Genomic DNA, 12,351 nt, shown 5'->3' on the forward strand with positions numbered 1-12,351 from the left:
GGTGAGAAATTACTTAATACTTGATAATAAGATTTTTATTTTTATTTTTTTATGCTTTGATAATAAGATGTTGGATACCAATCATTGCATATAAAATTAATGATAAAAGGGTATTTTTGTTGTGTAATTAAAAAAAAATATTTCTAATAAAAAATAGAAAAGCAAAAAGAAAGACAAAATAAATGAGTTACAGTTAGCTTAGTTGAAAAAATCTCTTGTAGACTAATGAGAAATGCTATATTCATAGCATTTTCACAATGGATTGTTTTTCAAAATAACAACAATTTTCAAACAATTTCGTTAATTAGCAATGTTTTCAAACTATTTAGGGAACTAGCAACTCGAGTCTCTTAGACTCGAGTTCACTATAGCAACCCAAGTATCTCAAACTTTAGTTCCATAACAACCCAAATTTTCCTAAAGAACGAAGCAAACTAGTGACCCAAAAAAACAAAAATTCAATGCAAGAAAAACGACAAAGCAACAACCAACCTAGAAACAACTAAGCAATAACAAACTCAGATCTACATCCCCTAAGAACCCAAATCCCTTGGTTTGGACTACGGTGAAGGCTCTAGGTTGGGGAAATTGGCTTGGACTGAACTTCCATTCCCTCTACTCTCTAAACTTTCATGGCCGAGCCTCCTTGGCTCTTCCTTCGACAATCATCGCCACCATTGGTAGTGGTCCGATCTCAACCTCTGCTCTCTGAACTTCCATGGTCGAGCCTTTGGGTTTGGGTATTTTCTAAATCCTTGATTTGGTTTGGAGAAAGAAAAAAGAAGGAAGAACAAGAACATAGTTTTGGCAAAAACTGGAACTCGAGTCTCTAAAACTCGAGTTCCACGTGGATTTTAATCCAAACTCGAGTACTAAAGACTTGAATTGCTACATTGAAATCAATTCTAGTAGACTTAAGATGCTAATTTTCTAAATAATTTGAAAATTTTGCTAACTAACAAAATTATTTAAAAATAGGTGTTATTTTGAAAAAAAAAAAATCCTTTTCACAATACTTTCATAAGTGACAAATAAAAAAAATAAAAAAATTCAGTAGTAAGTTTAAACTAAAACCAATAACAACTTATCACTTATGATTTATTATGATAATGTTGTGAAATGTAACACTTTTCAAAACCAATTAGTGTCTTGATAATAAAGAGTAATTATCAAGCTGCCGATATTATAATTTGAAATTCTATTTTATCTTAAAAAAAGAAAAACAACATTACATGTGTCTAAACACATGTTTTTAGTTTTTAAATAATATTACACATTTTTTTACCCATACTTAATTTTAAAAAAACTGAAAACTGTTATTTAAAGACACGTACCAACGGGCCCTAGATCTAGGCTAGATGTAACGAAGGCTTTTAAAAACGGCAAGAAATATCTGCCGTTTACTGAGGGGTTGTGAATTGTCAAGTGGGTAATATATAAGTGGCAACCAGCAGAGAGCTTTGACTTCCATTCCATCCCATTCTCTCAGAAATCAGAATGGGACTCTCTCAACAGAGACCGATGAGTAATGAGTAAAGGGTCACAGTCACAGTGAGAGTAAGAGAGAGAGAGAGAGAGAGAGAGAGGGAGACACAGACTCACAGTGATGAACGACCTCTCAATCTCAAATGCAACTACCGTGAGAGACTCAGACAACCGCCATTGCTGTAGCTGCAACCCCATTCCTCGTGTGTTTCTGTACATTGCGATAGCACTGTTCCTTCTGGGACTCTCTGTGTCCATATTCATACTCGTGGTTGTTCACAACGCCATCTTCTTCCTCTCTTTGCTTGCGCTCTCGGCTCTGCTCCTCGCTTTCATTCTCTGGAACACGCTTAACTGGAACTCCAAGACTGCCATTCTCTTCTTCGTTCGCTCTCTTCCTGACTCTGACCTTAGACTCGCTCGCCATGGACAGCTCGTTAAGATCACTGGGGTAAGCCTGCCATTTCTTTATCTCTCTCTCTCTCTCTCTTTTTTCTTATTTTAATTGCTTGCTTGGTTTTCTTTTTTATAATAAATTAATGGGTTCGTCTTGATTTTCTCTGTAATGCTACTGCATTGTTTCTATTTTTGGTGGAATGGTTTTGGGGTATGGTTGGTTGCTGAGAAAGTTAGAGGGAAATAGAAGAAAAACAAAATTGGCAGTTTTTATGGTTGGTTTCTTAGAAAAAGAGAGATGTAAAACCCATCAGAGTGTGAAACTTCTGTCAAAAATAGAAAGCAAAAAATATATATATTTTATGCATTTCCTTAGTACCAATCATGGGTATTGTTAAAAATTTGAAAATTTTTACTGGCCTCTCTCTTTCATGATTGTAATTATTAGCTTGTTATTGTTTTATGTGGAAAGAAATGGTGGTAAAACAAGGAACTTGGAAAAATTTTCCTTCTAATGGGCTGCTATTAAAAAACAAAATGGAACATGAGAATGTAAAAGTGAAAACTCCATCTGTGTCTGTACTTAGTGTCATATATTTTATTCATAGCCAATCTCAAGCCGGAAAAGGAGGGGGATTGTGGCAGATTGACGGCCATTTAGTCACTCTTTTATTAACAATCCACTACAGATACTGTTGTTGTTGGAGAATGTAAAAAAGAAGCTATAGTATAGTCCAATGTTACTGTTGTTTTTATTTCACAAAAGAATGAGGGGGTAAAAAGAAGAAAAAGAAATCATCTTAGCCAAACCAGATAAATCAATTGGTCTTGGCAGGCAGGAGCTTTTTCCCATTCCTGGGTCTTCTAAACTGAAGATTTTTTATGACTGAAAACTGGGTTTCTTTTCCTTCATTCTTTTAACAGATTTTTTTGGAGCAAAGTTTGTTTATTTATGCTTTTTAATGGGATGAATCAGAAGATGTGATGAAAAAGCTATTAGCCAGAATTTGATGCTTTATGAGTGAATTATTCTAAACTTCGTATTTATGAGTCTATAGATGATTAGTGAGAAACAATCCAGGGGACAGATATCTTTCATATGATAAGTTTGCACTAAATAATGGTGATGATGTCTTTGGGTTCACTTTCTACTTCTATAAAATAAATTTCTAAAATTACTCTATTTTGAAAGTTTCTGAGTTTGATGTTTCACTCATACAGGTTGGTTGGCATAGGAACTTGGACTTCATAGTCTTGACTTTTCAAAGTGATTGAGAAATTACGATAGAAAATGTTTTATATTTCTTATGTGGAAAGTAGCTATTTCCAGGAAAGCCTGGTTGAAGTTGAACTAAGTGTCCGCCTTATATCATCTGACATTCTGGGCAAAATCCTTGTAGCGCAATTGACACCTCTTGGTATTTCCAATGGAGACATCCAAGATCCAAATTGCCCCACTCCAACTTTTGATGTATCAAAAATAAAATATCATCTGACATTCTGATTGTGCAGATTAATACCATTTGTCAATTGTGCAGATTAACCATGTCTCTGAGCGTGCAAACTGCCATTATATTTGCTGATTCTGTTTATTTCCATGCTAATATCCTTTTTTATTCTCATCTATCGTCCATTATGTGCTATATGTTCTAACCAGTGGAAGACCTTTTGCCATTCTGATGATTTCAGCATGCGTCATGTGGGAGCATTTCCCTAGAATCTTCCTATGAAAAGGCTACCAGATGTATCTATGCATCTACTTTTTTGTATGAATACAGAGGATTTGATCTGACACCAGTGAATGTTAATACTTCATGCTTTCGATGGAGTCTAGCATATTGTGAGGTACACAACTTCCACTTAAACCGTTCATCCCATTCTCAGTATTAATAGATTGTTGGTTGTCCTAATTGCATTGAATATGATATTGATCTTGTAGGAGGCTGATGACTGGTTCCAAGTCTGTTTCAGTCATTGAGTACATTTTATTCATTGAATTAACATCATCAAAATTTGAATGATTGTTTTCAAGTAAATTGTTGTGAGGAATAAAACTTACACTTGAACAGACTATCTCAACTCAACTTAAGACAACCTCTAATGGCTTTTTTTTGGGTGGGGGGCATTGTGCTCTAAAATTTTGTAATTGTGTCCATCATAACTTCAGTCTACATAGTTTTTTACTTCCTCTTCTCCTTCTACCATGTTCAACTTGAGCTGGATCACTTGTTTATAATGGACATTTTTATGCTGCCTAAGAGAAAATTATTTTAGCTGACTTTTCTTCTTTGTTTTTAATTAGAGCTCTTGACATAGGACAAATTAGGGAATTTGTCTGCGTGTGTTTGTGGTGGGTTGCGAATTTGTGGATTTATGGTTTAGAATTGTAGAAGAAAGTGTTAAAATTCAAAATTGGCTAGGTTTTGATGAGCTTTTATGCTATTTGGTAGAAGAAAGTATGTGGGGTTTTAGGGTTTGATAGGTAAAAGAAAGGCTTGATTTGGGGTTGTAAGGAAGAAGGAAAAGAGAGGATTCCATGGCGTTGGAGGGCTGTATGAACAGTACCACAAGAAAGAGAAGAAGTAAAAAGAGTAGAGAAGGGGAGGTAAAGAACAATAAGGCATATGTGCCTCAATGCTCAGATAGTCAATATCTTATTAATCAACTCCATCTCTTTTGAATACATTGAGCACATATATATGTAGAGAAATGTTAGGTCTACAACATTTTCACAAAAATTTAGGTGGCAGGTTGTTACTGGTTATAATCTGGGTCCAACACTTAAACCACATTTTCAACCACTAGTAAAAACCTGCCACCTAGGATTTGTTGTGAAAATATTGTGGACCTAGTATGTTTTGTATTAGTAGTGTTAGGACTCCTAGTTTACCAGTGTACTAAAACCTAATATACTCGGGATCTCCTAATAAATTATAGACTCAATCAAACTACCATGATAACCTTAATTTATCCAAATCATAAAAATTATGGATATGCCCAAAATTGACCATAACTAATGAAATAAAAACTCAAATAAAAAAGTGTTTTAACCCTAAAATATTCATACCTAGACCTTTAGAACGGCACAACTGTTACAGTTTTACTTCAATTGGATCATTGGACTTCACTCATGGACCCCACAAAATAATTCTATAATTCTTGAATACAATGAATAGGAAAATTTGCAAAGTAATTGTATATCAATCTTCCATGGCTGCATCAACTACCTCTAACCTCTTGCAGATGAGTTCATCTCTATCCTTCCATGTCTTGTGACTGATTTACATTGACCTCAGTATTTTATTTGCTCATGTTTTGTGTGTATGTATTTTTTTGGCTGCTAGGCAATATGTACCATAATGCTCATGTTTTTACCTTGGATTGCTTTATTATCTTGAAGCATCACCATGTTACATTAAATGTGGTCATAAATAGAACATGAAATGAGGCAAACGTAGAGGCTCGATGGGTATGGTTTGCCTCTGTCTGATGTATAAAAGAGAATATAAAGAGAATCAATAAGATGGATTTCATATGTTTTGAGTACTGCAATAAAAATTTGCATTGCTTTGACACCTACGCATTTGGATTATATTTATTTTCTTTTGAATATTTTTCTTTAATTGATCAGAGAGCAACAGCTAGATGGAAACTCTAAAGTTGAGCTTGAGTTTGCAACCCCAGCCCCTCTAATGGCAAGAACCCAGCAATTTCCCTTCTACCTTGTACTTGAGCAACATATAAAAAAGTATGGGCATGATAATAATATCTGGGGATGCTTTGTGGAAAAAGAAAATTATATACCTTAAAATAAGTGATGGTAGAATGCCAAACTACAAATTCATAATGAAATGAAATTCTCATTAATTAGTCCAAAAGAACTTCCACCATATCACAATTATATTAAAATGTAGATTAGCCTCCTTATAAATGGTTTATTAGAATTTAAAATCCTTGCCACCTCTACGTATTTTTGGAAAGTTGGATATTATTGTTGAATTTAATAATATTCTGCTTGGTCTTTCCTCCTGACAGAGGTTCGCCACTGACTTTTACATAACTGATAGAAAGTCTGGTGTCAGAGCTGTAGTGAAAGCTGGTTCTAATAGTAAAGTCATTCCCTTGGTCATTGAGAGCAAACTTGTGAATACTTCCAGACAATGCAGAATTTTATCTCCTAATCTGAGAAAATGGTTAAGAGAGAGAAACCTCTCAGAAGAAGCCCGTTTACTACGTCTTGAAGAAGGGTAATATGTTTGTTCAAATGGTAGCTTAAATTTCCACTGGTTCTGTGCATTCTTCTTTAGAACTAATGAGCTACAAACTCCCATAAATTTTTTCAGGTATGTACAAGAAGGTAGCTGTGTGACTGTAATCGGAATGCTGCACCGAAATAATGATATAGTGATGATTATTCAACCACCAGAGGCCATCTCCACAGGATGTCTATGGCAAAAGCTTCTTCTCCCAGTTGACATTGATGGATTGATCCTACGAGCCTCTCAGTTGGCTGGCCCTGTGAACCAAGAGTCTATTCCATACCCTGATCGGTAATGCGTGACATATGGTATAATTTGATGTAATTCATATTTTATATTTCAGAAGATGTACTATCTGCAGAAATTTTGCCATTCCTATAGTTTAGATTTTAATTCTCTGTGAATTACTGTCACCATGTACCTTTGCATGCTAATTGTTTCTTGTTTGACACTATTTCTACTAGAATGTACTGATCTTATGGAGTTCAACATTGATTCAATACTACCTAGAAATCATGATGTTAAAAAAGGGCCTGCAGCAGTTGGGTTGTGGAGAGCTGGTTTTTGCCATGGATCTCTGAGCTCTGTAGCTTGGCTTGGGTTGTTGATGTTCAGTAGATGAGGCTTAAAATGTTAGGACTGAAAATCTAAGCGTAAATCATTTTCAGGCTAAATGGCTCAAATTTTTAGGTGAAACAAACACAGGCTAAGATTTCTATTTTAATTTTCCCAAAAATTGCATTTACTTTTTGCGAAAGTAGCTTGGAGAGTGAGGTCATGAGTTTGAGATCCGAGATGCAACAGGGCTTGTATAACTTGTCAATAAAATAAAGGCGAGTGCAAATAGGTTTACTAATTAAAGTCCAAGGCCTTCAATAAATCACAAAAACTCCCTCTACTACCTTGGTGATGTGGAACTCAGCCAGGACTAATATGCTCCCTTGTGCTCCAAAAAATGATATAATTTTCTGGACAAAGTATCAAATAGGGAATTGTCAAGTTCCGTAGGTTGCAGATATAACTTGCTACACCATTATTGGCTGGGCCCAAAGTGGATGGGTTATGTGCTCATGTCCACTAAGTTTCAGGATCCATATGCATTTCAAACATAGTTGTATGAAACAGTTGGGGCTTCATTTCCTTATTGGTTTGTTTATTTGTTTACCAATTAGGCTTTTACGAACTGTGGGCTTAGCTCACAATTGACTTTCCTATATCAAGTTGTAAGAGTCTCCATCCAAATTTAAAATAAAATTAGCTACAAATTCTCTATGGACAAAGTTTAGCTAAAAATTACTATATATTTTGAAAATTTAATTGTTGAATTGCATGTTTTTTATGCTCTTAATACACATGTCAAATTTTGTGTTAATCGGATATTATTTACTATGTGATCTATAAGCTTATATCTTATACATAATTTTAAACTACAAAAATTTGCAATTTAAACAATTTATTGATGGCATAACTATTAATCTTTAATTTTCTAAAAATTTTGCAAGCACGGAGGATATAAGAAGAAGATATAATCCAATTGTGGATTTGTCAAAATTCACCTCTAATGAAAAGATATTAAATAAAGTTTTAGTTTAAAGCTACAACTAATTTTGTAGTTAAACTTTGTCTATTCTTTATTTCCATCCTAACAATGTTTGTGTTGAGGTTGAATCCTAATTTTAACCACCTTCATGAAAGAACAAAACATGTACTTATAAACATTAGTAGAATTCAGCTTATTCGGCCTTTGTACAATAGACACATTTTTATCCCCATTTGTTTGGGTATGTAAAAATAGACACAAACGCCATGGATTGAAAGAGTATGGTGTCGTTGTTATGGAGGCCTAACCATGGTCCTTAAGTACTTTTCCCATGGTAGGGTATCGACTATTGAGCTTAAGAATTGCCATCATAAAAAAAAAAAAAAAAAAAGGAAAAAAAGCTTCATGATTGAACTTTATCATAACAGAGGTTGGGTTTTTTAGCAATGACAAGTGCTTTTCACCCAAAGAGATTTGTTGTAGGTGTGAGTTCGTTAATCAACTTGTCTAAACTGGAAAAAAAAAGAAACCACTATTTGGAGGTAAGAACTGCTTATTAATTACTTATCCTAAACTCTACAAATCGGAGTTTTGTGCGATAAGTACAACTTTTTTATTAAACATTTCTTCCCTTTTTAAGCAAGTAAAAATAGACACAAACATGCTCATGCAGGGTGGGAACCAAGATTTCTAGTAAGGGGGGCCGGAGTATGGCAAAAAAAAAAAAAAATCATGAAATTTTAAATAAACATCTATATATTTGGTATTAACAAACTATTAAAAACACAAAATTTTTTGTTGTTGTAATACTCTCAGTCTCTTTCTCAACTCGTGTCTCTCTACATCTCTCTCTTTCTATTTTATTTGTTTATGGACTTAGGTTTGTATTTCGGCTAATGGAATTAATTTTAATTAAGTTTTTGGGTTGAGGGTTGAGTTGGGCTGAAGATTTTGTTGGAGGAGAGGGGACCAAGATTTTTTAAAGAAGGGGCCCAAAACATAATGGACTATGATATATGCATTCACCTACTATCTACATACTATCTAGTATCTATTTATATTTTTTGTGCAAGAGAATAGTACCACTATTTTTGGAACTTGACCGTGGCCCTTGAAAGATTAGGATCTTCTAGAGTGTTTACGATAATCATGCGGTAGAGCAATCTTTAGAACTCTAAAGGATTTTAATTTGTTTTGAATAGTTTCTTATATACTTTTCTCACAAGGACGCCTTGTACAATTTACTTTCATTATTGAAATTTAGCATAGCCTTTGGCAAGGGAAGGGATGACTTCATTTTAGGTTTTCTATTGTTTATATTTTGTTGTAAATTTATATGGTTCCCATGCTCTAGCCCAGTTTGCTGCTCACCAAAATCTTACCTTTTGTTGTAACAGTCCTTTCCCTCCACAAAGAGGGCTTGGTTGAGAGATTTTTTTTTTAAGTTTAACGAAATATTTCCATTTAGCTAAAAAAAAGAAAAAAAAAAAAAAGGAAAAAAGATCAATCAACACAAAAATAGGGTTTGAGCCAAAATTTTGGCATCTCCTTATTATTATAAGTAAAATCGATAAAATATCTATGTCACACACTTAGAAACTTTTTTGGAGGTTCAATAATCATTATTACAAAAACCCGAAAACAAAACTTGCAATTTTTAATGCTTGAATGGAATAAATACATTGCATTCAAAGTAAGTTCTAGCCTTCCCTAGTAATGTAATTCTCTTTTAAGTTGTAAGTAAGAACTAACAGAGAGGTTGCAATTTGGACCAAATACATTGCATTTGTTTTCCTTATTCCCTAGGTATATATTTCTAAACATTTTAGTTCTAATCGCTTCTTTACGGCAACATAAAGCATATACTTGGTATAATAATAATAATATGACAAGTCCTATTCATCTTCTGGTTGCGGGTCATGGAGATCTTACTTAAAAAAAAAAAAACCCTAAATCCCACTCCTCCGCATGGTAGTCATGCTCAATGTCAAATAATATAATTAATGATGGAATTAAAGAAACTCTAATAGGAAAATGTAGATGTTGTCATTATAGATTCTCTTGTGCCCTTCAAGCAACCCAAATGGGCCGCCTTTAATTTTTTATTTTTGTTTTTGTTTTTTGATTGTGAGAAGTTTCTATTTTTTTTTTCCTTCGCCAACCGTCTTATGTCCTCCAGACCGTTGAGTCCCATATGGTAGTCATGCTTTGTTTTATATTTTAACATATTTTTTTGGTTTACTTGAATGATATATTACTTGTTATGCAAATAAACTTGAGACTTTCTTAGGGTCAAGGTATTGACAAATTGGGAAGAGTGATACAGCCTCATATCAATATAATAAAAATGAAAGAAAATTAAACAAAATTACCAAGTCTGTTTGAACTTTTAATTAGTTAAATAGGTCATGGGTGTATAAGGCTACTTTCAACTACAATCCTCTATAGGATATTAGAGTAAAATATGGTACAGCTTAATACCTAGCTAATAGGAGATTAACATCATATCCTAACAAACCTCAAATAAAATTAAGCTAAATGTCTTTCCAAGTTGATATCCCTTGTTTCTGAATTGACTTTTCAGTCAAGACAACTTTGTCTAGCTAATTTTCTTTTGTTAACAGCAAGAAATTCTTAACCAATTATAATTTTAAAAACAAATTTTTAGTTCTATTTGGGATGAAATTGAGTGGGAGAAGACTAAAAGAATAAATGCACTTACCTAAAAGAGAGGGGAAAAAAAAAATAGGAGACTTGTTTTATTTTTCTGGATAAAAGAATGGGAGACTTCAGATTTATTAGGGTCAACCGGCTTTAACTAATGGTGAAGTCTAATTTGGGTCTTGTTCTTTATTTATTTATTTTTGCTTAGATTAGTTTGAGAAGGAGACTAGGGGAGGAGGGTGATGATCACAAGGGAACTAATAAGTTATACCAAGATATTTAGTGTAACTTATACGTATTTAGGTTATCATCGTCGTATCTCCTCAATGTTATGGGATTTTGGCAAGAATTCGAAGGTTTTTTTTGTCATGTTAATTTGAGAAGTAAAGCTGAGAAATAAATTTGGTAAATATTGTTCTATAATCCAATATAAAGTTATAGTGTCCTTTTCATACTATTAGCTAGTAGTAGCGTTTGTAGTTAAATATTCCACAAGTCTTTGTCGATTTTTTTAAAAAATTTATAGAAGTCTTTGTCGATTTTGATAATAAATTATATTTTTATCTTAAGAAAACATAAGCCAATTGCAATAAACTATAAGTATAATGTTTTTTGCATTAATCTGACGATTTTTGCAGGATAATAATTTTATTGAATGAATAATTAAATATTCAAAACAATTTTTGGGTATAAAAGAGAGGAAAAATAGAAAAAAAGAGAGAGTATATTTTGTGTAAATCTTTGGTACAACTACTCAACTATGGAAACTAACCCTATTTCTAGTCATCCTTAGGATACCTTCCTCCCTCTGAATTCCTCTATAGGTTATAACTTTTCCGGCTAAGTATCTGCATATAGGTTATAATACCACCAACTTTATCAACTTTCTCTACATTTTAAAAAGTTTGAAGTTGAAGAAAAGTTTCAATTCTCAATGCCGGTTAATAATACCTCACGTTTACTCTCCTTTGGACTTTCATTGAAATTAGGAGATATGTATGTGTATCATGGACAAGCGTGTGCACACCTACTAATATATAATATTTGCTAAGACAATGTATATTATAATTATAATATACATTGTCTTAGCAAATAATAATAATAATCATTGAAACAAAGCTGACTATATAGAAACTCTTAGAAAAATTCAAATGGACCTGATCACTTGATTCAAGATTGCCGGCCAGGCCTTCTCGTGCTTCCCCATCTTTTGTACAACCTCATTTTTTTTGGTGGTAAACTCATAAACCCAAGAGACACTATGCCAATTTATAATTTTGGAAATGTCTCCCAGTTTGTGTGCATGCTGCAAAGTGATGTCTTCAACTTCTCTAGCTATAGCCTATTAGAGCACTAGCATTCAGAGATGCACAAAAAAAAAAATTTGCATCCTCAAACACTATTTTATTTATTTTACCAACTTATTTTACAACTCATTTTATATCCCAGTTTTTATTAAACTCATTCTTAAATATCACTCAATTTTTGAAGAAACCTCTAATGAAATTATGCTAAAAATATTTGAATTGAACTTCTCGGTAAAGAGTCAAGACAACTCAGACTAGAGTAGATAATTTCTTGTTCATTAGAAGAAAATTTTTCATCTAATATATTGATACGACAATTTTTGTTCTTGGGGGGACTTAGGGTGTGTTTAATGCGAGAAAGACCGCAAAGGAATTAATGCTCACGAGAAATATCACTTCCTATGGGGGAGACGCATATTGCTGTTGTTCTTCCCTTGTAAAGCAAAATGTGTATTTTGAATATGCGAAACGAAGTTTAAAAAATCCAAGTTAATAAAATTTTTGATGAACCATGTTAATATCAATTAGGTCATTCTGGATATATATTCATTTTCATACTAAATAGGTCACCATGGGAAAAATTCTAGTAAAAAATGGTGATAGGCTGATAGGTTTCTTTCTACACAATATATATTTCCCTCCACCCATCTGCTAATTATGTTTAAGTTGAGTGAAAAAATAAGTAACATTTCTTTGTTTG

General features: G+C 33.3%; 1 protein-coding gene across 1 annotated transcript; it reads left to right on the plus strand.

Annotated features, from left to right (window-relative positions):
* Window positions 1–1,462: 1,462 nt before the first annotated feature.
* Window positions 1,463–6,629, plus strand: LOC142638812 (putative membrane protein At1g16860). Its single transcript, XM_075812876.1, has 4 exons — window positions 1,463–1,936; window positions 3,571–3,726; window positions 5,917–6,128; window positions 6,225–6,629. Exons 1-4 carry the CDS (start codon window positions 1,607–1,609, stop codon window positions 6,433–6,435), a joined length of 909 nt encoding a protein of 302 aa, XP_075668991.1. The 5' UTR covers window positions 1,463–1,606; the 3' UTR covers window positions 6,436–6,629.
* The last annotated feature ends 5,722 nt before the right edge of the window (window positions 6,630–12,351 follow it).

This window comes from Castanea sativa, chromosome 6, assembly GCF_040712315.1.
Source record: "Castanea sativa cultivar Marrone di Chiusa Pesio chromosome 6, ASM4071231v1".
NCBI classification, from domain to species: domain Eukaryota; kingdom Viridiplantae; phylum Streptophyta; class Magnoliopsida; order Fagales; family Fagaceae; genus Castanea; species Castanea sativa.

What these genes read in the sequence shown, in the direction of transcription:
- LOC142638812 (XM_075812876.1), top strand. Translation starts at nt 1,607, where the DNA reads ATGAACGACCTCTCAATCTCAAATGCAACTACCGTGAGAGACTCAGAC. An exon ending in AGCTCGTTAAGATCACTGGG is followed by an intron (nt 1,937 to 3,570) that starts GTAAGCCTGCCA and finishes TGATGATTTCAG; the next exon opens with CATGCGTCATGTGGGAGCAT. An exon ending in TTACTACGTCTTGAAGAAGG is followed by an intron (nt 6,129 to 6,224) that starts GTAATATGTTTG and finishes AAATTTTTTCAG; the next exon opens with GTATGTACAAGAAGGTAGCT.